This window comes from Embiotoca jacksoni, unplaced genomic scaffold, assembly GCF_022577435.1.
Source record: "Embiotoca jacksoni isolate LCO1_2020_lvr unplaced genomic scaffold, fEmbJac1.0.p SCAF_3, whole genome shotgun sequence".
NCBI classification, from domain to species: domain Eukaryota; kingdom Metazoa; phylum Chordata; class Actinopteri; family Embiotocidae; genus Embiotoca; species Embiotoca jacksoni.
Window position 1 is genome coordinate 22,578,605 of NW_027185381.1, and position 27,390 is coordinate 22,605,994.

The following is a 27,390-nucleotide window of genomic DNA, read 5'->3' on the forward strand; positions in this document are numbered from 1 at the left end:
GATCTGAAGGACGCCCCACGATTGTAACAGAGGATGAGCGGATCGTTTCCCAAACCTAAAGACTACGCTGCATTACGGAGATCCCTTTCTTAAAACTGCAGATTTGTGGAGAGACATGGCATCCTTCCACCGTGATATAATTGTGTACACACACACACAAAAAAGGAAGTGATGTAAGAAGGGGATTGCCACAGAATTCACAGTGTACTTATCTGTTTTTGGCTGGGACAGCTGTTTCTGTTTCTTCTTCTCAGAAATATTCAGCGCCAGGACTCTGATTGAGCATCCCGGGTGAGCCAAGGAGATTAGATACCCAGAACAAACCAAAAAAAAAACTTCAGCCTAGAAAATGGATTTCTCTCAGATTATAGGAGAGTTTTTATTTGGAGCATTGCAAAGTACATTTCATGGTTGTTAGCGTTCACACTCTTTCACTCGCGCACCCTCCGTCTCTAAATCAAACACTCCTTTCCTCTCACCATCGTTTAATTTCCTCATTCATAAAAAAAAAAAAAAAAAAAAAAAAATCTTCAATCCTATTTCAACACAGTTTACCTGGCGTTTATAGTAGAGAATCGAAAATCCATCAATTCTTCTTTGAGTCCAAGCATACAAATATACATGAGTGAGAGAAGGATATATGTTATATATGGATCAAACTATCAGTTTGTTTATATTTCTTCTCCGGACATGGCTTCAAGCTTCTCAAAAAAAACAAAAACTAAGAGGTGCACTTCTTTGAATTCATGGCAGAAGAGTAGAGTATACAGTATGAGACACGTTTTGAGATCATACTGTAGGCAACATATTAAAAAGTAATGAGAATGAAACTGAAATTTACACTCAGGCTTAGAAGTATTTTCACAGTGGAAGGAAAAGCAACTTTGGATTGGATATTGCATGTTTATGGAAGCAGCCTGTTACTAATATTGCTGCAGAGGCTTTCTGGTCAGACAAAGTGGACCATCCAATTTAAAGGGTTTTATTAAGTCTTTCAGTTTCTGTGCGGTCTGAGGTGTGCGCGCTCGTACTCCTTATCAACACCAAAGAAATACGTGTGTAGAATCTGTTTTTCTTTCAAACACCACACAGAACTGGATGTAGGCCTTTGGGGGCCGTAGTCACTTTCTTTGTATGCAACAGAGAGATTAGTGGACTCCTATCTTCCTGGAAGTTTAGCATTGAGTCAGTTATTGAGAATACTGTTCAGAAAGCTGCTGCTGGAAGGCCGTGGTTATTATTTCCTGCAGCTTTGCCACCTTTCCCCAGCAGAGCCAGAGACTCCAGTGAGTGCACACTGTCCTTGTCTAGACGTCCAGGCGGAGCAGATTCCTCCTCACCGCTCACCTCTTGCAGCTCCCCCATGGTGGCAGCAGCAGCAGCCGCAGCAGCCGCACACTCCTCTTTGAACAGTCGGTCGTGCTCCATCTTGAGCTCTTGGTAGGAGCGGGAGAACATGTGGAAGATGGAGGTAGCAGGGAAGGCCATGATGAGGATCCCGCTAAGGATGCTGCTCAGCGCTACAACCTGTCCCGGGATGGACCTCGGCACCATGTCGCCATAGCCTACCGTTGTCATGGAGATAATGGCCCACCAGTAGGAGGCGGGAATGCTGCTGAAGTCATGGGTGCCCGTGAGCTCGCTCTCTGCTAAGTGGACCAGCGGGGAGAAGAGGGTGACGGCCACGCAGAGGAAGAGCAAAAGGAGGCCAAACTCCCGGGTGCTGCGCCGGACCGTCAGCCCCAGCGTTTGCAGGCCAAGCGAGTGGCGAGCCAGCCGCATCACATAGAGAATCCTCAGGGCCCGCAGGATCCTCAGGACCAGGCCCAGCTTGTCCAAGTAGCCCTTACTTCCTCCGGGCCTCTCGTGGTCCAGGGCCGGGTCGTCCTCTGATACCACAAGGGAGACATAGTAGGGGAGGATGGCCATAGCGTCGATGATGTTGAGCGGTCCACGGAGAAATTCCAGTTTACTGGGAGCCTGAATGAACCGCAGGATGAATTCCAGGGAGAACCAGGCCACACACACCGTCTCTATGATGAACATGTTGTGGCATTTGGTGGAACACTCACCCTGAGGTAGAAAGAAAAGGTGAGGGGGAGTCAGTGGAGAGATGGCGAGAGGCAGGGAGATTGAGGATTAGAGGAGCAGGGATTGACAGGGAGGAAGACAGATGAGGAGAAAATCATGGGGAGATGGAGAGAAGACAAAAATCCTGAGGTCAGATAATCATCCTTGGTAATCATTAATAAATCATGAGTTACAGTCACTCAGTATGCTAAAGCTACCGCCGCTGCGCTGATAGATATTACAGTGCCGCAATCAATCAATTATTTCATTTGGGAAGACTTCAAAGATTAATATAATACTCTGTGGGAGTGGTGACAAAATGCAATCAGGCTTGCATGCCCTCTAACTTACAGTATCAAGGAAAAGCTATGCAATAATAAAAATCTCTATGTCAGAGTATAGAACACTGCTGTTAATTGACCATCTTCTTCAAAGCTTTGTGAGCTGTCTCTCTCTCAATTATATCAGTCATCACTCATTTTAGTATTGAATAATGAAGACTGGCACTGAAGATAACATACAAACAAAACCATTCAGCAGGGAAACAACCAAGTTCACTTTCACAACAAGCTTATACTGTTCGCATTTGTTTTTTTGACTACTGGACTTGTGGTTTATATTTAAATTACTACTTTAGAAGGATGAAGGGACCTTTGTCAACAAGGTTACAGTAATTAAAACTTACATTTATAGAACATTCAACTCCTCTTCATAGCCGTAAATGACAGTGCTGCTAAAACATCCTACTGTATATTTATGTTCATTTCGACCTCTAATGGTTACGGTAATTATGACGGGACTAATAGAAGCAGTCAGGGGACGGGGTATAAAGTAGGCATGCAAACGCAGGACTTTCACCCTAAGATTACTGTTCGTGTCCAAGTGGCAACTTTTTTTTTGTAGCCAGAAATGACCATATTTGGACAAAAAGGTAGAGCTGGGGAGGAGGAGCCATGTTCAATTATACTGTCAGTGTGACTGCATCCCAGGCACATCAATCAAATGGATCATACCTAATATCTAATGAGAGCATAATGACTTGTGGAAGAAAAAAAAGGTTTGTTTGGAGCCAGCCCCTAGTGGCCCTCAGCGGTATTTTTCTTTAAGGCACTTCTGCATTGACTTCACTTTTCAAGCATTGAGTTTTTGTCTATTTTTTATATACAGTGTAATGTCACGTATTTAACGTAAATAACACAACAAGATGTGTTGGAACAGTTGTGATCATTGTTAAAATAAAGCACTTTGGCTACGTGCAGTTAAACCTCCAGAGTCAAATCCAGTTGACTTATCCACCAAACTCAACCATGACACGTCTGTAACTGCATCACACTGCTCTGCCTCTCAGTCACTTCTGCCACTAGAATATAAACGTGTTGTTACGAGGATTTGCTGAAGGAACATTATGTTGTTGTTTTTCTTAGCTGGACAGTTTCCTCAGGCAGCACCCTGTCTTCCATATTTGGATTATCTGGCTGCAGTAACTTAGAAAAATGGTAGTCAGAGGGAAATTTCAGGCTCCAGGCCTCAAAGTGTCCCTCCTGCCACAATATGGTAGGAGATAAACATCAGATTACAGTTTGATTGTTTTTCATCTTCCAGAATGTTCTTACTTATTTTTTTCTTGAGGGATTTGCATGTTGGGCAGCGTTGCTGTCTATGTTGGATGGACGTTGTTTGGTGTCTTCTCTCTGCCGCTCATTTCATCATCGGCTCCCCATTTTCTCTACTTTTCTCATTGTTCACTTCCTTCATTTATCTCTCTGGATGTGTCTCATACATTTTCCGTCTGCCTCGTCCTTCTTTTCTTCCCTTGCCACCCTCTCCTTTCACCGCCTGCCTCCATCTCCACCTTCTCATCACTCATTCGGTTTCCTCGTCCAGCACCCTCTCCGGACTCACCTCCCCTCTCATCCTTCACTCTCCGCCTGCCCCTCACGCTGCTCTCTTTCTGCATTAAATTCTTCATTCATTCAGTGTTCCTCTAAGTGAAACACAACTCCCTCCATGGTTCTCTACATGTTCCATGCATCCTTCAAACACATGTTCGCATGTTCTCCCTGTGCCTGTGTGAGTTCTCTCCGAGTACTCCGGCTTCCTCCCACAATCCAAAAACATGCACCACAGGTTAATTTCCCTTAGGTGTGAAGGAGAGCGTGAATGGTCTTTGTTTCCGTCTGTCTCTATGTGGCCCTGTGATGGACTGGCGATCTGTCCAGGGTGTACCCTGCCTTCGCCCAATGTGGGATGGGATAGGCTCCAGCCCCCCCATGACCTTGTTCAGGATAAAGTGGGTATAGATGATGGATGGAAACTGCTATCTCCACTAAACTGCAGTTCTGTGAGTTTGAGCAATGTTTGTCGTTGTAATGACTGGCACACCAGTGGGATGCCACTTGTCTGTTACACCAGCAACTGACTCATAAGTGCCTAAACGTGTCAAAGAGAGCAGTTATTTATTAAGAGTTGTGTGCAAGTAAAAATTTAAAGCAGATTTCTGTCACTGTTTTACTTCAGCTTTTCCATCATCATAATTGCACCAAATGTCAGCCTAATTGGAGGAATGTTTTTTGTTGCTACTTCACAATAAGAGATTACAAAATGGCTCAGGAATGGGCACAAATTCAACCTTTTCTGAACATGATTACAACATACTCATTTAAAAATGAACAGTAAGATAATAATCTGAGCCTGTGTATGGCCACGTCAATTGGCACCCCATCACCTTAACAAGTTATGGTACAGTGAATGTGTTAGCAAACAGGTGGTCATTTAAACATCCAGCAGACACTTTAGCTTTGAGTTGGAGTCATGTTTCTGGCCACCTGACTAAAGTAAGTTCAAATACTCTCTTTTGAACTCTTTCACATCCTGAATTATGTGGCTCTATAGCTTCTCAATGCTTTACATACCAGTTAGTCTGTTATCCAAATAACATATAGTACTGTACAACACGTAAGAAAGGTCAAAAAGCACTAGAGTTAAAAGATGGGACACTCCAGAGTCTTTTGATGATGATTCTCTGCGGGGTGACGACACTTTCAACATTGCACGTTCATTTAGATTCCATTTAATCCTCCATTATTGTACAAAATATCAGTTAGCACAGCTTTAAATGTATTTACAAAAAACAAATTTGCCCATGCCCTTTTCAATTCCACATATCATTAAAATGGGAAGTATCCATGCCACTGAATTCATAATTTTGTCTGGCATATTAAAACTGAATCATCGCATGTGGGTCCAGAGCAGCACTGCAGCAGTTGTCAGTGCAGCAGCTCACACAGTAAAAAAGTGGACCTGTAATGGCTTCATCTGAACAGCCCATGATTTCTCCAGAGGTCTGAAGGACTGACTGGGGCATATTTGTTCCTCAAGTTGAGGACATTTACAAAAGGAAAAGACACATTCAGTAGTTGAAAGGTTCTCTTCCTGAGAACCACCGCTTCAATAAATCTTTAACTAAATGTTAACCTGTCCGCCTCTCCTCCTCTTCCATCTTACCTGCATTCCTCATGTTTTTTTCTGTATGATGTCCATCCCTGCGGAGTTTTCTGGCCCGCTGTCTGTCTTGCATTAATCTTTCAGACGCTCTCTCCCCCACAGCGCACACGCTATATCTCTCACATGCACTTTCTACCTGTCATTTATTCCCCTCCACGCTGCTCTTTCTCTGTCTGTTGCTGATGTTATGCCCATCAAAGCTTTGCGACACTGTTCTCACCCTCTGCAAGATGGGCCATTTGTTACAGCTCCAAGCTTTCCACTTCTGTCCTTCTCCCCTTTAAACGCACACACAATTTCTCACACAATACCCTCCCACAAAACCAACTATCTCCCTGACCTTATCTCCTCCGTATGACTCCCTGTGGAACTACTGTAAGTGACAGCACATTTCAGCGCAGACACTCTTCACCCCGGCAGCTGTCTCACATGGGCTTTCACATTATCGTCTGTTTGAACACATCTCAATGTCAAATGGAGGCAAATACTGCAGTGAGGATGAGGACCATTGTAAAAGGCATTCTGCAGGCTGGGAAATTGGAAGTGAGCACATATGAAACCGCCGTATCGTTATTACGACATTTCCTTTTTCCCCCTTAATGTAGTTTGATAACTTGAAAACGAGAAAATTTAAATTTCCACACAATCCCACACATAAGTGGGAAATGCAAACGTTCCTTGAGAGAAAACACCAAAGCCAGAAAGAAATGAACAAAAGGAGCATTCAGTGACAAATATGACTCTACGTCCCCAGAAAATACAGATCTCTCAGAGCCTTGTCAGATTTTGATAGTTGTTCGGGAGTTCTGAATGTACTCTCAATACAATTGTTCAAACTTCTTTTCATTTTGCATCTTTTTTCACATAGAATAGTAAATTGTATCTTCGTGTCACACCTGAAAAAGGGATGAACAAGAAGATGACTGTGATGTTCAGTTAGTTGTAGCCAAATGAACTAATTTGCATTGGACCTGGCCTTTTGCTAAAACAAATAATCTGCACACGCTGAAAAATAATCTTTCATAATTTGACTAAAATGCTGTAAAAGAAGCTCACTAGTAAGTAAAAGCTGATATGTTAAGATTTTGAGTTCTTTGTCAGAATATGAAATACGTGCTGCACTTCAAGCCGCACACTTTTTTTTTTACATACATAACAAACATGTAACATTTAACCCGACAAACAAAACAAATATTATAACATAACTCATCAGACATTACAAACACTAATAACTGGCTGCAGTGCATCACTTTCATCACTGCTTCGTCAACACAGTAACACCAAGGCCTATTTCAAACTCAGACTATTATTCAACAGTTTGACAGTGAGGAACAAAAGAGTTTTGCAGCCAGCATGATTAAATCACACCCTTCAGTTTATGAAACTACAATTAAAAGAATTTGTATAATGACACTAGTTAGAAAATGTGATGCACAACTTTTAGCCAATCAGTACCTCACTGTCTCGACAGTGCTAAAGAGTAAGTGATATGCAAAAGAGGTCAGTTATGTAAACAGTTATTGTACAAATATTTTTATAATTTTAAATTAGACACTTCACTTAAACCACTCTGAAAACAGTGTGGAACACAGTAGATTTGAGTCAGTGTGATCCGAAAACAACTGAAATCAAAAATGTTTACGCGATCTTGACATTTGTGCTCTTGGTTTGAGAAACTAAGAGAAGCTAAGTCCAAAATGAGGGAAGGAGAATATTCATAAAGGTTTTGGCGAAAAGGCTTCAATATCTTGTATCTAAAAATATAGAAACGGTTTGCCACATTACAGCCTGACCGTGACCTTTCTGTTGACAAGCTAATGTTTGGCTTTGACTCTGCAGCCGCTGATTGGTTTTCCGTCATCGCTCTGATCAAACATCTGGTTTTCACTGCATGGTTATAATAATATTCAGATTGTTAAACTGATGTGTGGCTTTGTGCTAATGGCCGGGCAGATGGTCAGAAAAATCAAATCAGTGCGTTTTGGGTATCTTTCATCATCTCTTTGACAACATAAAGGATTGATCACAGAATAGCAATCAAAAACACTTTATATTAAACAGTAATTTGTCTTCATTTTACCATCCAACCCTACCATGACTAACTGCCGGCTGCCTCTTGTTGTTTTGCCAGCCCCAATTGAGTTTTACATTCTTGTTGACAACCTCCTATCTATCCCTCTGCTAGTGACCCATCAGTGTGCTGTGAGACAGCTGCCAGGTGCTTCAGCAGCAGGGTCACTGTGTGTATCGCGGGTTTGAAGTGTAAATGTGTCTCTTTATTGTCGGACAAGAGAAAGCTTCTATAGCTCTGAATTACTGAATGTGGTTTTCTTTTCGACTTGTGGATCAGATAAAGCTCCATATTTCGCTGCCTTCAGTTGGTAATTAGCACAAGACCTCATGTCATACTGGTCCATGAATGATATAGAGACACATGGATGTGTGCTGTTCTGTCCTCTGCATGGTTATTAACTATAGGGCTCTGTGTTTAAAATTGAGCAATCATTCATAGAAATGTTCCCTGGCATTATGTTCCAACTTTTTTTTTTTATTTACGTCTTTCACAGTATGTCCCAATAACTCCATAGCTGAATCTCCGTCTCTCTCTTTTACATCTCTCTTGGACTCCGTCTCCCCCGTGATGATTCTGCAATCCCGACAGATCAAGAGGTTCCGTTCGAGACGGGAATAAAAGATAAGAAAAGATTCTGTCCAACCATTAACTTTACCTCGCAGCAGACCTCGAACAAACCCTGCACCACTGAACACTTTTTCTCCACAGTGCTGTATTGACCATGACCTTGCGTTTAAAAGCTTAAATCTTAAAGGAAGGCGAACTGAAAGGGAGGAGAGAAGCGGCGGACAGCCCGGATGACCAAGAGAGAAAGGGAGGAAGAATTAGGGAATGTGGTTGAAAGCTGGTTTTTACCTGAAATACTGCACATCAAGCACTGTGTTCACTGGTCATGGGTTATTAAAGAGCGTGCATTATGTGACACCTCCATCCATTATTAGGCTGTTCCGCTGTTACCTGATAGGTACCCACAAATGAACACAGGGTGAGAAAATGCAGTGTGTTGCGAATGCACCCATTCATTTGCCAGAATCCTTGAAATATATAAGGATGAAAGAGCTGCAAACAGCCTCCCAGTCTCCGAAAACACGCTGTCCACTGACTCTAACGACCCTCGGCTCCCTCCCGCTCAGCACCAACAACATGGTAAAGGCTGTGAAAGCAGAACTGAGCAGTTTTCTCTCCATATGAGGCGGCTCTAGAGGCCCGTCACTGACGAAGACCAACAGCTTGTTTGAGTGAAAACACCCTAATGGAGAAAAATGAAACAGCCAAGGTGGGCAGGAAAGATAGAACAGAGGAAAGAGAAGAATAGATGAAAAGGAGAGTGGGTGGCAAAGTGGTGTAGAGGGATACAGGAGAATGAGGTGACATCTGAAGCATAGGGATCTCCCTTCACACCCCATATGTCTCTATTCTCCGTCTGTCAGGATACTGCGCACACACACACACACACACACACACACACACACACACACACACACACACACAAATAACAAATGAGGTTTTCGGCTTGTCCAGCTTGTTAGGTGCTTTTTTTTTTTTTTAACCACGATTGTTTTATCGGAAATGGTTGTGCATTGTTAAAAACCTCAAAAATGGTAGTGCAAAGTAGAACCACAGTGCACACAATCACACATACTGCACAATGTAAAGTAAGTCCCCTGTGTGTCTATAAAATATACTGAAAAATAAATTTAGTGTCAGTTTCTCATCTCGTGTTTTGAAGTGTCTCATTAAACTGCAGGTACAACAGCGATGTGACAAAGGAAGCAAAGCAAAGGAATCATCTATTTTTATTGTCATAACCCTGTTCAATTGTGTGTATATATATATATATATATATATATATATATATATATATATATATATATATATATATATATATATATATAATTATTATTATTATTATTATTATTTTTTTTTAATCTATTACAAGATGTTGCAAATGTCCCATCAGAAAATGAGACTGAAAAGAAAATGCCAAACGGACATTTACTGCAGAGTGTGCTGGCTTGCTGCTGGCTGTGAGTTTGAATGCAGTGGTACGACATTCGACTTCAGCTATGACATTGTTGGAACTGCGGGTGTGAAGTGGGTGTTTGATTTTGCTGGTGGCTCTGGACAGAGTGTGATTCAATCATGTGCTGGACACACAGTGGTGGACACCAGCTGCTGTGTATATATAACCTCAGGAAGAAGAGCAGCTGTTGTTTGTTTGTGTTTACATGTGTGTAATTTGTGTGCTACTCTCACAGCTGTTTTTCGTCGCCATCCATATCTTCAGTTTTACTCTTTCCATACTGTGTTTATTGGGAAATACTAAATCTTTTTCTAGCATACTGAATAGTATGGTCGTATAGATATTGGAAAGCAGGGCTTGTGTTTATTTTGTTTTGCTGTGCATTTGTTCAGAACGAGCACACAATCTCCGATACAGTCTACAGAGCTAATGTGCTGCAATGGCTCAAGGCAGCTGTTTTATGGTATATATCACCAAATAAATATAACCAAACCAGGATATATTATATCATCAAACTTTCCATTTTCCAGGGTCATTTACCACGTTGTTAGCAATGTCCCAGCTGTAAACCTTTAAATTTATGGCAGTTCTTGAAAATGCACACACCATTAGTTTTGGTCTGGTAGGTCCTATTTGGGGAGGAAATTCATGTTCGAGCCGGTGCTCATTAGTCTGTGGAGGACAAACCTTCCTGGATCATGCACACATCAAAGAGAGGTTTATTCTCCTTTGTGGTCCTACTTAACTGTGAAGGCTGCGTCCTTGATAAATGTCTTATACTATTTGTTTTAGATTATCAGTCAAGCCTCCAGTAATTAGAAATCAGAATTATTGTTTCGTGGTCACATACCCTCACCTACAAGTTAAATTGCAGTTTACAAACCTGTCTATCCAGGCTCATATAACTAGTGCAGTGAAAACTTTGAAGGAATCTAATAAAGCTTTAGGTGTAAATTCCTTATATGTGTTCACATGTTTGGGCGGTAAAGCTGATTCTAATAGAAAGTTGTAGACATGACGACATACAAAGACATTGATGTTTCACCCACGTTCTCAACCAGTCAGCACAGAAAATCTATGCAATCACCAGTTTTAAAGTGGACACCAATTAGTGTCACCAATTCAGTATCCAACCAAATGTGAAAAATAGTCACAATCTACCCTTCTGTTCCTGAGTTAAAATGGCGATTAATGGCCAAAAATAGTGTTTTTGCAGAATTTTATGTCACAGTGGAGTTGACCTTTGACCTTTTGGTTATAAATTACCATCAATTGATTGTTTCATCCTATTCGACATTTGTGTGCAATTCTGTCATAGTTATTGCACACATTATTGCGTTACGGCCATAAATGTGTTTTGTGAGATCACAGTGACCTTTGACCTTTGGCAAACAAAATCGAATCAGTTCACTCTCGAGTCCAAGCGAATGTTTGAGCCAAATTTGAAGAGAGTCCCTCAAAGCGTTTCTGAGATATCAGGGGAATGGGACAAACAGATGTATGGAAGATAAGACTAGTGGAAAACAGATTGCCTGCAGCCACGTCTGTCGCCGGCACCGAGGCGTAAACAAAACGAATTTTGTCAAGTTTCCAGTCAGAACTTCAATATGTCTGAAACTGCCCCAGGTGCATTGTGCTGTACTTGTCTTTGCAGTGCAGTCCCATCCTGGCATGGGCAGGATAAACACCTCAGACTTTGCTGTTCCCCCTCAATAATCCCACTTGGCAGCCGAGCGGCGCGTCAGACGGAGGGAATACAGCTCATAACCAGATAGGCCGTAATAGGCATGGAATCTGCTCTGCACTGATATGGTCAGACTACTGACAGGAGAGGCATATGAATGCTAATCATCAGCGTATATGCAATCAGTGTCATGTATTCTAATGGAGTCTGGTAATTAACATACAGTTCAGTCATACAAATATTTACATATCCTCTTGTGGTATGAGGGCGTGCACGATTTTAAAACGATACTATCTCTGCCATACAGTTTAAAGTGAAAGATTGTTTCAGCAAGAACTGAGCACACGTTGCTTTTCATCGTTCTCGCTTGCCGGTTTTCACGTCATCTCAGCTGTGATGAGGTCATCTGCTGTTATTCATAACGTTCTGACTCTGCAACTGAAAACGCCTCAGTATTATTTTTTTCTCCATCTGTTTTTGTTTTTTTGTTTGTTCCTCCTTCTTCCATCTCTGTCATATTCTCTCTACCCTCCAGCCAGCGGTTCCACTGAACTCTTCTTTACTTTCCTTGACTTATAGTCACTCTGACTGACTGCCAGCCTCAGTCTCACCATGGTGAGGCAACAAAGTTTACAGACACTGACACCCATTTCTGCTCCCCTCATGTTCATTTAATGGAGGCTGAAATTATGAGGCGGGAGTAGATAAAAAAACAACAAAAAAAACCATTTAATTTAAGGAACGCAGTCCAATTTCTCTGCCCCTGTTGTTAAACACTCAAAACAAGGCTCATGATTGATGATGGTGCTTTGTCTTCAGGTTTTGTCCGATGAGCTGGAAGAGAGTAAATACACACACACACACACACACACACACACACACACACACACACACACACACACACACACACACACACACACACACACACACACACACACACACACACACACTGAATGAATCATTTAAAGCCTTGCTGTTTGATCTCCTGTTACAGTACGTGACTCACATCTCAGGTGTGGAAATAAATTATCTTAAATAAAATTCTATGCTTGGGAAAGCCTTCGGTTGTATTATGCTAACACAAACTCACATTATTTTAATCACATCAGACTGTCGGCTCCATTGCTCTGAGCTGCAGGGGAAATTCATTCAGTCCAGGCAGAAATGTTGGATACCAAATCACAACTCCCCCTCAGACACGGTAATTTTGAAAGAAGAAAAAGTGGCTTTGTTGATTCACATAATAGAATTCTGCAGAGTTCAGAAGCAGGAGATGTACTGAACATGTATAACCAGAAATCCTTCTGAGATTTTATCACGGCCAACACTTTCATCTCCTCCAACTGATTCTCAGTGGAGCTGGACATTGGTGTAAAATTACAGATAAGAGAACAGACTCTGTTTTTACTTTCTGGCAGTCGCAGATATGAGAAGTGGACCCATCATAGCAAACACTGAAGTCTTCCATTGTCATTTCTTCCGGCGGTCTCATTTACTGTATATTTTATGCAGACCTGTTTGCGATTAAACACCCCCTGAATTAAGTTATTCATAGTTGCTCAGCAGCTTTACAGTCAGGGGTTCTCAACTGGTGGGTCGTGACTGGCCATTTCGAGCAGGTCCTGAATGTGTGCATGAAAAAAGAAAGTTAAAAGTAAAATTTATTTTGCCCTTACAGAAAAAAATGTCAGCACAGAGTAGAGTACTCGCTCTGCATGAAGGGAATACTGAAGACCGTAGGAAAAGAAGGCGACAGACCCACCGGTCTATGTGGGTTCAAGAGATTTTGTGTGTGCGAGAACTATCGTTTGGTTCCAGAGCTGAAGTTGTTCAGACTCCGGTTCAAGGAGTAGTTTCGTATGAGCAGGACACAATTTGAAGTGTTGCTCAATAAATCTTGGAACTTTCATTTCAAGGAAAGACACAAATTACCAGCAGATCCGAGGAGCATCACCTCTTTGTCTCAGATGTGTGCAGAGGTGAAAAAGATATGACATTTGTGGCATTTATCCCGCCCCTCCTTCACTGTGATTGGATGGGTGGGTAGAATGTGATAGTGACGAGGTCAGCGTTTTACCCAAAGTTGGATTTTTTTCAAATATTGGCGACCAGTAAAAAAAAAAAAAACACCTGACATTCATGCTCGGCATTTCATCACGGTGCTGGCGTTTTAAAGAGCCATGGCGCTCCCATTAACAACCATTTAAAAGATATGCTGCATCAGGGAAAAACGCTTCGGTGGACACAGCACCTTCGGTACAGGTACATGCTGAAATGTATGGATTCCTTGGGAGCGTGTGTGCTCTGTTGATGTGTGTGTCCCCTCTTGCCCGGGTTATATTACTATGTCTCTGACAGTCTTTAAACTTTGAACAGCTCCTCGGGGAAGACGGAGAGAGATCGGGAGGGAGGAGAGAAACAGGAGTTGTGCAACCCAGACTCCTCTATTTCCTCCCTCCCCTCTACCACGTAAAGAATTACCTTATCTTTCTTCAGACGTTGCAGGGAACATTATCTCTTTTTACGCTCCGTCTCGCTCTATTTTTTGTCTCGTAACACAATAAGAAATCATACTCTGTCTATCTTCTCAATAATCATGAAGCCCAGTCAAGTTCTATGGGTTCAATAAGATTACTGACACGTCTCTGCTTAAGAACAAGGGGACAGTCAATCAGAAAACTCACAATCTGATACTTAAGTCTGCGACTCTGCTGTCTCTCTTTCTCTCTCTGTCCCACTCTCTCCAGATACTTGTGATTGATGGTCTGGGACGTAATTATTGAACAGCAAATCCCACTTCAATGTGTGGCATTAAGAACATAAAACGGCCACTTCAATTACTCCTCAGGCCAGAAAATGACTGAATTAGGAAAGAGGAGAGTAAATGTGATGAGCCTGTCTGAAAATACTCCATCACCCGACGAGAATATTAAAGACGTGAATCCAAGCGACAGTCGCTGACAGTAAAAGGCTTTGATGTAGATGTGGTAAACGAATGAGAATTAATGCAGGGAGAGAGTTTGCTTGAAAAGTTACGCTCAGAAACGTGCAAAGTAAGTCGGCGTCGGTGTGGTGGATGTTTGACATTTGAACAACAACACGATGTCCACTCAGGCAGGTTATCAATGTGTGCTGAGACTTGCAGCTTTCCAGAGAGTTTAAAAAAACAAAAACCGGCATACACCCTGTTCTTTTTGGTCTGAACACTGCTGCCAGCCAGAGATTTGACTGAGGGAGATTAGAGAGGTCAGTACTGGGTCAAGGACGGCTGTCACAGTAGAAAAAGGCAGATTATTCTATTCTATTCTAGTTTGTGCCTGTATTTTCTTGCTGAGTGCTGTGTTTTCATTTTACCTATTTTACAAGCCCATTTTAAGGGAGGGGAATGCAAATTAGCTCAGTCCATAAGTGCTGTGGTATCATGCATCGGTTCATGCTATATACTTGTCCCTGTACAAAGTAAGCAAAAACATTTAATAAGTGAAAATCAAGCGTCTTCAAATACCTAGAAACAGTCTGGAATTGTCATGTCTTTTTACTCAATGTGTGACACTGATGGAAATATAACATTCATGCTTCTGCTACAGAAGGATTGCATTAAGGAGCCCTGACCAGAATGACAACAGTTTAATATATATAGCGTAACACTGAAATCATGAAAGGAAAGAAGACTCGTCATCGCAGCAGAATATAGTTGCATACATGCTTCTTTGATTAAGGTCATGCTAAGATATAGATGAGCTTTTATTCCTCTGCGATGGTGATAGCGAGAGCTGGAGGAGTTATGTTTTCCGGTCGTCTGTCCGTCCCGTTCTTGTGAACGTAATGTCTTAAGTGGACTTTCTTTAAACTAAAGACTAAACTAATTAGATTTTGGGAGTCAAGGGTCAAAAGTCAAGTTTACTGTGACCCCAATTTTAACCCATTCTGATGAACATTTCAAGGGTCTCGGTTTCCGATTTCCCGAGTTTGACACAAAGTTTGATGTACCCTCTCTGCCCAAGTCCATGTTGAAATCATAGATTGGCTGAGACCAGGTGTCACAAATACTTGTGTAACTCAGGTGCTGATGTAAATCAAGTGACAAAACTTTGAATACTTGCACACAAAGGTTATAGCTTCCTCCTGCTCCGTGCAAGTTACTGTGCTGCGCACTGTTTTCATGCAACAGGAGCAGTCTCTGAACTTTTTAGTTTCCCCTCGTACGTCTATGATGGTGAGGATTTGCAACATCCCTATTTGCAACATCCCTATTTGAAACATTATCTACGGTCATGGCGACAACTTTTTCTTGATGAGAATCGGCTTTATTGGCCAAATTCTTTTAAAGTATTCACTACATACATTAGTCGAGTCTTGACAGACATGGAATTAAACTGCAACTTGGCTGGTTGGCAGGGGTAAACAACCACGAGGCGGTAAATCTAATTGGATCTATATTTCATGCATCTACCTGCAATTTTGAAACACATTAAGGTTGTGCTCTGTCAAAATGCCGCGACTATAAACAGCCTGAAGGAAATAATGATGGCTCCAGAACTACCTGAAGAATTTTTACATAAGAAGCAAAGCACTTATACAGTGCAGCGACACACACCCACTGCAGGAGATAGAGGGATGAAAGAGTGGTTATTATCAGAGGGCCTGATACTGAGCGTTAAGATAAAGACTCCTCCCAAAGCATTTAGCTCATAGTGATATACTGTTGGATAGACGGGATCAGTTGAGGACAGGCAGAAACACATTACACAGACAGACAGGAGCAGGCGGAAGGGAAATATGAAGCAATGTTTATCTCTTGTTATATTTTCTGCCATAATCTTGGTCTCTTCCATTTACCCTTTTAATTCTCTCTCCCAAAGCATTTTCTTACTCTCCTATCTCTCACTCTCACTGCTTATGCGACTATTCCTCCATCTTTCACTTTTTTTATCTTTCATTTTACACCCAAACAGAGGCAGGCAGAAAAGCAGGATGGATGATGAGTGGACAAGGGAATTTTGGCTCACCCCAGAACAAAGCAGAGCAGAGAGACAAATGGCAGGGGCCATGTGAAATGAAGATGACAGGAAACCTGCTGCTTATGCCCGGGCTTGCTGAAGCTGGACACTGAGAATGGAGTTCAGTAGCTGAACGTAGGGAGGATAGTTTGAAACAATGGAGCACACAGAGAGAAAAACATGAAAGCAGCAGATGGATTAGTTTACTTGTGAATGGAGCTGCCATTCTCTTTCAAAGACATGCAAAGAGATTATTGGATGAACACACCTAAATGTCCTTATGACCCACAACGTCCTCCGGAGGCCGTCAGGTGTCTATAATACAATCCTACATTGTTGTCACAAAGCATGGAGACACACAAACACACACAGTCTTACTCACAGCAGTACAGAGTTTCTTCTTTTTTAATGAAACACTATTGTACCAGGAATCAATACAGGGGTGTGTGTGTGTGTGTGTGTGTGTGTGTGTGTGTGTGTGTGTGTGTGTGTGTGTGTGTGTGTGTGTGTGTGTGTGTGTGTGTGTGTGTGTGTGTGTGTGTGTGTGTGTGTGTGTGTGTGTGTGTGTGTGTGTGTGTGTGTGAGATAATTAGATTTCTCCCATTACTTTTACTGTCTCTGTATTCACCTGTCAGTCCACTAGAGAATACCGTGTCACTGTCACATGTTACCTCGCCTAGGTGTGAAAAGTACACACATGTATGACCAGAGTTGAAAGAGAAGGTGACGTGACGGAGGCAAAGACAGAAATTTCACATGGATGACCAGTGTTTGAATCGATAACACAGCAATAGTTGGCTTGGACATATATTATGTGACGTGAGTGAGGTGGTTACATATTGTATGTTATGTCAATACTTACTGTTGCTTCACTTGACTTGTTTAAACCGAAACCCTTCCTAACCCTAACCATGTGGTTTTGGCGCCTAAACCTAAGGCGTCTTATTTTTCAAGCCAAGGTGAGGCAAAACCTTTGACTGTATCTAAAAGAATGTATGTAGAAACCATGATGTCACATGTAGGTTTCCTGCGTTTCTGAAACTCACTTCTGGATCACTCTGGTCCATCTCGGCAGTACCTGACTAAGCCTGGGCAAAGAGGAGGTGCATGGGTGGAGCTTTAATGAGGCCTGGTTGCTGGTTCCCCAACTGTGACAGCACCCACCTGTCACTCGAAGCAGCCATGCCTTTCTTCACACACAACATTAAGCCTTATTACAATTTGAAAGGCCCCCACTGTACAGTTATGAATGTAGAAATTAGTCATGAAGACTAAAGCTGTAAAGTTGGGTTTTTTTTTACATGGAGGTCTCAGGGAATTGACTCACTTCAGAAGTCAGCCTCAAGTTGCAATTTGGGGAAGTTTTGGCACTTCGGTGTTGGCTTTATTTTTCAGCTTTAGAGGTTACTGCTCGGGCTAATCGTATCCTCTATTGAACTGACGGGTGTGATACATGCTTTGGCGTGATACGGGGTTGCCCGATCACTGCTGCTGCGTTTACCTGCGAGAATTACAAGCAGGAAAAAACAATTTCCTGCTTTCAACGAAAATGCAAGAGTGTTGCTTTACATCAGGAAATACAATCTCCATTTGCATTCAGCAACACTTGTACTAAGTGTCTGCTTCTGCTCCCTGAATATCGGCTTGCTTGTGAATCCTTCTGTATATCTGATTCTTTTGTTGTGAACCTTGTCACAGGCATCATTCCACAGAAAATAAATCCCCAACAACATCTGACTCCACGATGCTGTTTCCCTCAAGGTTAGTGCTAACGGATCATATGCTGGAAAAAGGTCCACATCAAAAACATCACTCAACGCTGCCGGTTTACAAGCACCCAGTGAATCAGACTCAGGAACTCTGTCCAGTCCTGTGCCCCGGCTCCACCACCCGTGTTCCTGTGACCGTCACCAACTACTGGACCCGTCCCGGCAGAGCTCTCCTCAGCCTTTGCAACTCATCAAGCATTCTGCAACCGGCGCTCTGCACCTCGCTAAACTCTCCAATATTATACCCTCCTGCACGTAATACCTCGGCCGCCTGCAACTGCTCACATCAAAATCAATACAGAGATGCTGCTTCTCAAGGCGCCTCTGTTGAACAGCTGTGCAGAGTTTTCCCTCCAGCAATCAAGTCTCTGTAGACATATAGGACCTACGTCTACATTCTGATTCATATTTAAGGGGCATGTTGGGCAGAAAATGGGCATCGTTTTACTGATGGACGGGTTAACAAACTGGGGGAAGTCGCTAAAATTACGGAAAAAGATCAACCCGTGGCCTGTAGGTGAAAATGTACATGTCATTATGAGGAGCAGGAAACAGTTCATAACTGAACAGTGGATATTCTGCAGTCATATTTTAGTTTTAAGACTAGAGAGTAAATGCGTGCATAATTTAGAGAGAGCCGTATCGGTTACAGTGGATGAACTCATTACTATTGCATGTGCAAGTGCCCGTATGTGCATGTATGTGTGTGCAAAATTGTGCAGCTCGAAACTGTCTCTACTGATGCACATTTTGTGTGAGTATGTCTTCTTTCTAACATACAGTATGCCCATTTCATTATTCAGACACGGGACAGGCCTCAGTGAGCAGCTCGGGCTTCATTATCACACATTGCTACGGGTAGACACAGATCACAGGACACACAGCAGCGTCCCGCAGAGAAATTTAAGAGGGTGTGACGACAGGGAGTTTTACATTTTACATTTTTTTTGCAGAATCAGAATGTCTGAAATGAATAAGACAAGACTTTCCTGCATTTTTTTTTTTCTCACACTCGGACACTAATGGTCAGTGGACAAATAATATTCAACGTTAGTTTTCAGGAAACAAAGGAATCATTTGGGATTAATACCTAAATGATCATCCAGTTTGTCGTGAAAAGATATGAGCAGCTCTGTTACTTGATCACTGCATCTTTGATTGTGAGAGACAGCTGTAATCAAACTCACCACTCACGATAAATCTTGCTGACAGACAGAGATGATGGAGCCCCATTTAAGTATACGCATTCTAATTGATTATTTAGTAATGATGGATATTTCAAGAAAAAGCCCCCCCACTCCCCGCACCCCGCCGCCGCCGCTCAATGTACGCACACACACAAAAAGGAGAGAGAACTCATGTCGTAAACTCTGGCTCAACAAATGTCCTCAAACTTCATAAACTCTTGCATTCTGATGAGAATCACGCTTTTAGCGATCACATTTGAGATGAGGGCTGTTTTCTCTGCACGTCTAAACATCAAACTTACTTCATCTCGCAACAAAACTTACCTTTGACTGTTGATATGTGGATGGACAGTATGCTTTGTGCTTTTCTCTTTAATCCCGGTGCGTAGCTACGGTAGACTTATGATATGCTACCTTTACCTGGCAGAGTTTGCACTGCAACTCATTTCCATTCAATTTTGTGAAGGAGTTCCGCTCAGATGGCTGAAGCAGCGTTTTGCAGGATTCCGCTGTTTGCACCGTAGCATCTAATCTCAGAGCCCCACTTGCACTTGTTTTACTGGAGCTTCGTTGTAACGTGTTCTTCTCCTCCTCCTTTTGTTGTAATTAGCAGATGGCGGACAGCCTTTAGGTGCATTATTGCCACCGTGTGGCAGTGTTAACGCATTACCAGCAGGGGCCAGTGGAAACAAGGGAAATACGGCAAGACTATAGTCGCATGAACTATTACATTTTTCTTTTTGTAATCACTAATTTGAAAATCAGAAACAATGGCCCGTCCTTATTATTTAGTTCAAACCTTCTTCTGCTGCTACCAACCACATTCACAACAGGCCAACATACTCTGGCTTACTCACCCTGTCCTCCTCCTCGCGGAGGTCTGGCATGGTGCCGATACACAAGCTGATGACAGTCACCGCAACCATGATCACCGACAAGCAGGCGAAGATCTTCCCTGGTAAACCAGATTGCGGATTCTCCACCATATCTCTCAGCCAGTTCATCACTTTTCGGTAGCGTGTTTCCTCCACTGTCACCCGCTGCATGGCGTTTCTCTGCCTGCATTCCTCCTCGCGCCTCTCCAGCTCGTTTACTTCCTCGATGCGCGTGTACATCTTCCTCTTGCAGCAGCGCTCCATGTACGTCATCTCCACGCCCCAGTAGGTCAGCTCATCGTGCAGGGAGAGGAGGCACATCTCCCGCAGCAGCCGGAGTTTCCCCGCAGCCAGGAAGTTGAGGATGACCCTAAAGGCGGATGGCGAGCGGTCGAAGAAGAATTCCTTGCGCGCTTCATCGTAGTCGTCGCAGACGCTGGCGATGTCCTCGGGCGACCGGCAGCCACGGAGGCGGCCAAGTCGGGTGAGGGGGAATTGCTCCAGGGTGCTCCAAGGGAAAGTGTAGCGATTTCCCCCAACGTTGATCACCGCCAGCAGGGCATGGTCGATGGACTGCAGGTCCTCTGGCCGACGGATGAATTGAGCTCTCTGGTAGTAAACACCCTGAAAAGAAAATAGGATATATTTGTGAACTATTTATCCACAACTTCATCGCTTATTTTTTAATTTATTTTTTGATTGGTAATCCTATTCATACCTTGATGGTCTCAGTCTCGGGGATCTCAGTGAAGATGTGGTCAAGACTGCTGTCATCGCTGACGGACAGATTACTGAAGTCATGGTTGGCGTTGCTGATGATGGGCATGGCAGCATTTGGAAGGCACGCTGCTCCAGGGTGGGCAGCTCAGACCGGGTAACGAAGACACAAAGAGTCCACAGACGGGAACCTGCCGAAGTTTTCTGTCTCAAAAACAGCAGTCTTTTCAGCCTCTAGCTACTTACGTTAAAACTTGTACATTCCTGCCACTGCCCACATCTACCGGCCGAACAAATGGCTGTAGCTCTCAGTCTTTTTTGGTATCAGAGTTTTTCTCTCAGCTGCAGACGAGCGATGGCTTTGGCTTCCAACCAACAGACCAAAAACCAAGAAAGGAGAGGAACGGGGAGTGACAGGAAACCTGTTGTCTCATTTGAATGTGTGTAGGTTCTGACGTCGTCATCAGGATTCAGCAACGGATCGGTTGGTAATCCTGGTCTGAAGCCAGAGTCTAGAAAAGGAAAGCCCCAATAGAGAAATTGGGTTAGGATTGATCAGCTGATAGCTGCAGAGGCTGAGCTGGATGAGTCAAAGAGCCAAACGTGCAGCACCGAGGTGTCCGGGGACCGACCGGGGTTCCTCTGTGTCACCGCAGCAAGATTAGGGAGGGCCTAGACGCGTGCTGGCATGAGAGAGAAACAGAGATAAATGTCATAATGGAGCAAGGATGGACTGGGATTAAGGCAGGTGCCACAATATAGAGCATGAATGTCCAAAGAAAGGGAAAGATAGATGGGAGGGTAAATGGAAAGAGTGAGGATGAGACAGAGCGAGCACACCTAACTGAGACTGCAGTGCTGTAGGCTCCTCCCTCCTCTTTCACTTGCTTTCAGTGAGAAACAAGACGGACACATTCTGCTGCTATAAATGGCCACTCACTGTGGTCAGTGACGGGATTTGAATGGAAAGCAAAGGAATTTACACTCAAATCAAGAGCCAATAAGGACGGTCTGGCTGGTTTAGTCAGTATGAGTGTTAAAGAATAGCTGTAGAAAAGAACATTCAAGTTGCATAGCATTGTTCACACCATAGGCTGTTGTGAATGGGCAGCAGTCCGAGCAACAGACACTGAAACACGGGGTCCAAAATGTTTTTGTTGGCTACACAACTGCCCTGAAACTTATTGGCACTGTTAGTTGCTACAGTTGCCCAGAATGCTTCGCTATGTAGCAAAACCTTAAATAGTTAGTTTGATTTTAGCCTTTCATTTAACATTTCTTGACTGCAGCTGACTTGCAGCTAAACTATTTTCCTTACTGCCAGGTTACTTTATCATACGTTTCATGCATGAAGACTTGCAGCTTGCAAAAAGTAACAGTGGACATTAAAAAGACTTGTCAATGGTTTACTTTTTTATTTTTTGAAACAGGAAAAACATGTATGTGTTCAATGCAGCCCGGTACCACAGAGTAATACACCCATCAGAGTATTAGCAAATACCATGTCAGTGTCACATTTTGCCCCGCCTAAGAGTGAGAAGTATACGCATGACACAAGTCGAAGAAGAGGGTCGTATGATGGAGGTCATGTGACGAAATACAAACAGTGATCAAATCTGGGTGGGAGGGACTTTCACCCGATCCACTGGTCTTCGAAAACCCAAAGCAAATAGTTTTGGTCTGTAACCCCAAAGAAATTGCGACTGTCATATTTAACCCCCAAAAATATTTTCCCAAACCTAATTTGTTTTTTTGCTGCTCAAACTTAAGGCATCGTACTTTATTGCCTTGGCGAGGCAAAACGTGACACTGACACAGCTGTCGGGTAAATTGACAGGTGTATTACCCGCTGGCATGACATCGGATTGGTTTAATAACCTTGATAAGGACAGCAATCCAATTATCCATTGTTAACTCAATAATTACAACTGAGCTGATCGTCAAAACATATAAATACCTCTACCTGTTTACTTTAATTAACCGCAACCTTTAGAGATCAACGCAAATCTGTAAAGGCAGCAGTTGAAGAGGGTTTTTGTTTTGAATTGTTTGAATTGGAAGAAAAAGCTACAATGTCAGTCTCAAGTCCACACGTTTCTACCCAATGTCTAAAAACAGATATAAGATAAGTAAGATTTTACTGCGCAAATACAACACTCATCTGTCACTGTGACTCGTCCTGACTCACAACCCTGATGGTTAGCTCAGCATGGCGTCCTGTTGGACTAAAACAGACCTGCAGTCTTACGGGAACTGAGGGCTTGTCCGGGTTAAACCAATGCTGCTCACCAGAATATCAATATCATCACTAGTATCGACATTATTCTGCTCGGTATCCATGTACAGAGACCGCAGGCTTATTGAATGTGTGACAGCAGATAGTTTGAAGCATTGAATAGCACCGACGTGTGCTTGCTAATTCAGATCCAGGAGGATAAGATCCTGTACTGTAGTAACCAATAAATCACTTCCGTCTTGATGCTGGTGTTTAAATTTCACCTCACAGGGAAAGGAGAACATGATAAACTATTTATTAATCATTCCCTATTCCCCAAGGAAGAGGCTGTTTTTTTTCCCCTAGAGGAATGTTAATTGAAGAAAGTGTTTTTAGCAGCACACTGGTGTTACTGGCCAATTTCGAGCTCCTCTGGACACAAAAGACAGACAGTACCGGGAGGAAGTGGAAAGAAAACTCATGTGAAGATTGACATTTATGAATGACATTTAATTAGAACTGTATCCATTATTTTAATCAAATTTATATTCAAGTTTTATGAAAATATGGAGGTGAGTAAAAAAAACCAAATCCATACTTTTTACTTATTATATCAACATTGGCCATTTTCTATGAAGAATTGAGTCTGGGATCTCTTTATATTCACAGTTACAGTCAACAGTGACTGCGTTTGTCAGGAGCTGGTGGAGAAATCCGCGTCTAAAATTGATCGAGTTGCTTTAATGTACCGTTAGAAAATTCTCTCTCTCACACACACACACACACACACACACACCAAGTTGCAAAAGCACACACACGAGCTGGGTACCGCGAAACAATTTTGCGCCCTTATCAAGCTCAGACCTTTAATTAAACTGGGATAAATTGGACGCTTAATTAAGATCGAACAACCAAGTCGTGTCCAGATAATTTCGTGGGGTTGAAAATAAATAGCTTAAAGTCAAACAGGGTATTTTACATCTTCAGATGAATTAAAAAAAAAAAAACTGCCAATTTCGCTTTTAAATTTAAATCCAACGACTTCCACATGACATACTCAGACAACGTGGGACAGTTTTGTCTTATCGTACTGTATGTTGCAGTGTCGGCGTGACAGCGAGACACACCGGCATTCCTCCTTTTAAGTATCGTGACGGCTCGTCGCAACTTCGGACGAACGCGAAGCCGCAAACACAACCGCCGCAAACATCATCATAACTTATGAAGTGCATCTTACCACCCCGAGCCCCGTAACTCATCTCCAGATGGCCGAGCCAGCTCCGTGTTAAAAAATAAAATCCCTCGATCGTCTCAGAATCCTTCCGCTCATTCAACACCACACCAGGGTATCACCGACCCCCCCCCCGTCATCCGCCACATGTCATCATCATCATCATCATCATCATCATGGGAACATCTCTCCGGCGTCCGCATCATCCGAAGCCGGTGGAAGTGTGAACACACCAGAGGTGGGGAGCGGGTAGAGGTTGGGTGCGCTTGGAAGTGTCCCGTTACAGTGGTGCTGCAGGAGGAGGAGACTCCGGGCAAGCTCACCCAAGTTGCAAGTTTGCGTTAAGGTGACGAAAAGGCGCGGCAGCGGCGGGGCAGAGTCTACAGCGAGTCCCCCGGTTAGAGAAAGGAGGATTTTTTTTTTTTGAACAGAGCTGCAGGCGGTGTGCGGCTCTTTAGTTTCCGCTCGACTCATCTCCCTTTTGATTTTAGGTAATGTGAAATTCAAGGACAGTGAGGAGACGCAGTTCCTACTCTGATTTTTTTTTTTTTTTCGCGCGCAACAGGGGGCGCGGTTCTCTCCCAAATTATCGTCACTAATAAGTCTGCAGGCCAGCACTAATTCAGAGACAGATTTTTTTATGAGCAATTTGAGGAAAATTGCTGGGAAAGTAGTGAAATCACAATTCATTCAGGAAAACACAGTAAAATATGATATGTATGATAATATTATATCAAAAAGCAGAGATCTGTTTTATTGATCACTTAATGTCAAAATTGGATGATTTGAAAAAGGAGGATTGTTCAGTGAGTTGTCTAATTGAAACTCACTTATTTTGTATCCTTATTATTTTTATTTGGAAACGGCACAATTATTTGTTTATTAAGATAAAAACAGAAATAGAGTTGAATAATGTGCAAAGGCTGAGTTGTCTGGTCACATAAGATCTCTATTAACAGGTTACTTTTGTCTCTTTTCTTAAATGTATTACTGGAAAATAAATTATGCAAACTAGCGTGTCCTTTAATCCTTGAGGGGAAGGCCAGATGTTTGACATAACAGAAATAAGAACTAGCTAACTTTGAAAGCCACAGATACAAGAGAACATGCATCTGCACAGAATTGTGAAGGGCAGTGACGAATAAAAGTGACACCGAACAGCTGGCCAAACTTTGGACTGCGTCTCATGTAAATGGACCTCGGTGGTCGGTCCTGACTTTGAAAACCTTCACTGTTCCCGGCTGAGCACATGCAGTATCATGCCAACCTCTGCATGGGTGGGACCAAATTTCTGAAAGGTGGAAGTTCACAGAATGTAATATCAACGTGTTTGCAGATTGGTGTGCATCGCCGGCATCACACACGCCCACTTTGTCCTTGAAAAGCAGCTCATTAGGCTGCGTGTGCCTGAGGGGACGGCTAAAACAGGCGAACACTTTGTCCAGGTCTTTATGGCAGCTAACGGAGCAGACAACACATTAGCGAGGGTAGAGATGGAAACTGAGGAGGTAGGCAGGTGGGGGTCTGTCTGTGTGTGTGTGTGTGTGTGTGTGTGTGTGTGTGTGTGTGTGTGTGTGTGTGTTTTAAGAACAGGGACATTCAGCTCATTGAATCCCTCCATCACTATTCATTAACCTACAGTGCAGGAGGGCTGGTTAGTGTCTGCAACATGACACTGATCACACATGCTCGGCTATTAGTTGTCAAACAGCTCTTTTATTTTTTTCTTGCAGAGGATGTTTCAGTCACAGCTGAACAGATTAGGAGTCTCGCTGTGACAGTAATGCAATATGCCCTTTTTTAATTCTGTCTGTCTGCCTTCTTTTTTTTTTTAATGCTCTCTCATACACACAGCCCTACAGACACACAGAGGGAAACACTCACACATCCACACACACACTGGGTTTAGCACAGGTGGTAGATACAGAACACGCAAACCCCCCCAAACCAGCTAACTTGTTTATGTGTTCCACCATCTCTTCCTCCCTGACTCATTGTTGTTTTTTTTTTTTTTTTTAATTTTTGTATTATTAATCTCACATGCAAAACACACACCTCTGCCTGAAGCTGCCCACCCGCCATCTCAAAAACACCACGATGCAATACACCCGAAACCAACATGGACAAGTACACATGCATCAGAAAACACAAAGATAGCCGCAGCCCTGTCGGTACTAATAGCGAGCTTCAGCCTGGCGGATTAAGAATTTAATCCCTCACAGGCAAGAGGGGCTGAGATGAGATCGCAGCAGCCAGCGTGCCGGACTCGGATGAGCAGCAGTGTGAGGTGCGTGCAGCAGAGAGGCAATGAGTCACACAGCTATTTAAAAACCGTTCGGACACACGCTTTCACACCGATGGCCACCTGAAGGCTCCACCTGACGGTCCTGTGTAACTTTGCTAACCCTCAAAACTGGCTCTCCTCTCCGTTTCTGTCTCTGATTTCCCAAGCGCTCTTCTCCCTGTGATTCTCTCAACCGCCCTCCCCTGCTGAAATCTGTTTGATCTCAGTGCTAAGTTTTGATCAGGTTAATTGCCCTCTCAGCAGATGGTGTAAATAGACAGATTAACTGTCGGCGCCCAAGGTGGAATAAAAACCAGTGAATGGGAGGCTGAGAGGAAAAAGAGAAGGGAGCCAAAAAAAAAAAAAAGGAGACAGAATCAGCATAATTCAATAAATGAGGTAAAGAAGATGAGGGAAGGTGTTTGATGGAGAAAAGAGAGGAACAAATATTGAGATGATGAAAAGATAAGTGAGAAATCAAGACTGGAATTAAGAGGAGAGAACAGGTTGATGAAACCTAAGGCTGATATGGGAATACAGCATTTACATCAGGTCTGATTCAATTAGTGTCTCTAAAATCAGGATATGATATGAAAAATATATTGCTGTTTTCTTTTTGTATGAATTAAACGCCTGATCTATTGTGTTTTTCCTGAAACGTCCCACTGTGCAACGTGAATTGGAGAGCAGAAACAAACCCTTTGCTTTAGACGAGGCTTGTCTTGAACACAGTCAGGCGAAACAGCAAAGGCAAAAA

General features: G+C 42.9%; 1 protein-coding gene across 2 annotated transcripts; it reads right to left on the reverse strand.

Annotated features, from left to right (window-relative positions):
* Positions 1-365: 365 nt before the first annotated feature.
* kcng4a (potassium voltage-gated channel, subfamily G, member 4a) lies at positions 366-24,851 on the reverse strand. Of its 2 annotated transcripts, XM_069163003.1 has the most exons (5): positions 24,356-24,851; positions 21,516-21,586; positions 20,905-21,415; positions 20,169-20,810; positions 366-2,073 (listed from the first exon to the last, which is right to left on the reverse strand). In XM_069163003.1, exons 3-5 carry the CDS (start codon positions 21,010-21,012, stop codon positions 1,207-1,209), a joined length of 1,617 nt encoding a protein of 538 aa, XP_069019104.1. In that variant the 5' UTR covers positions 21,013-21,415; positions 21,516-21,586; positions 24,356-24,851; the 3' UTR covers positions 366-1,206. The 2 variants fall into 2 exon arrangements, with proteins under 2 accessions (XP_069019104.1, XP_069019105.1); XM_069163004.1 differs by lacking the exon at positions 21,516-21,586.
* Between the last annotated feature and the right edge of the window lie 2,539 nt (positions 24,852-27,390).

What these genes read in the sequence shown, in the direction of transcription:
- kcng4a (XM_069163004.1), bottom strand. Translation starts at nt 21,012, where the DNA reads ATGCCCATCATCAGCAACGCCAACCATGACTTCAGTAATCTGTCCGTC. An exon ending in CCGAGACTGAGACCATCAAG is followed by an intron (nt 20,811 to 20,904) that starts GTATGAATAGGA and finishes TTTTCTTTTCAG; the next exon opens with GGTGTTTACTACCAGAGAGC. An exon ending in TCCGCGAGGAGGAGGACAGG is followed by an intron (nt 2,074 to 20,168) that starts GTGAGTAAGCCA and finishes TTTCTACCTCAG; the next exon opens with GGTGAGTGTTCCACCAAATG.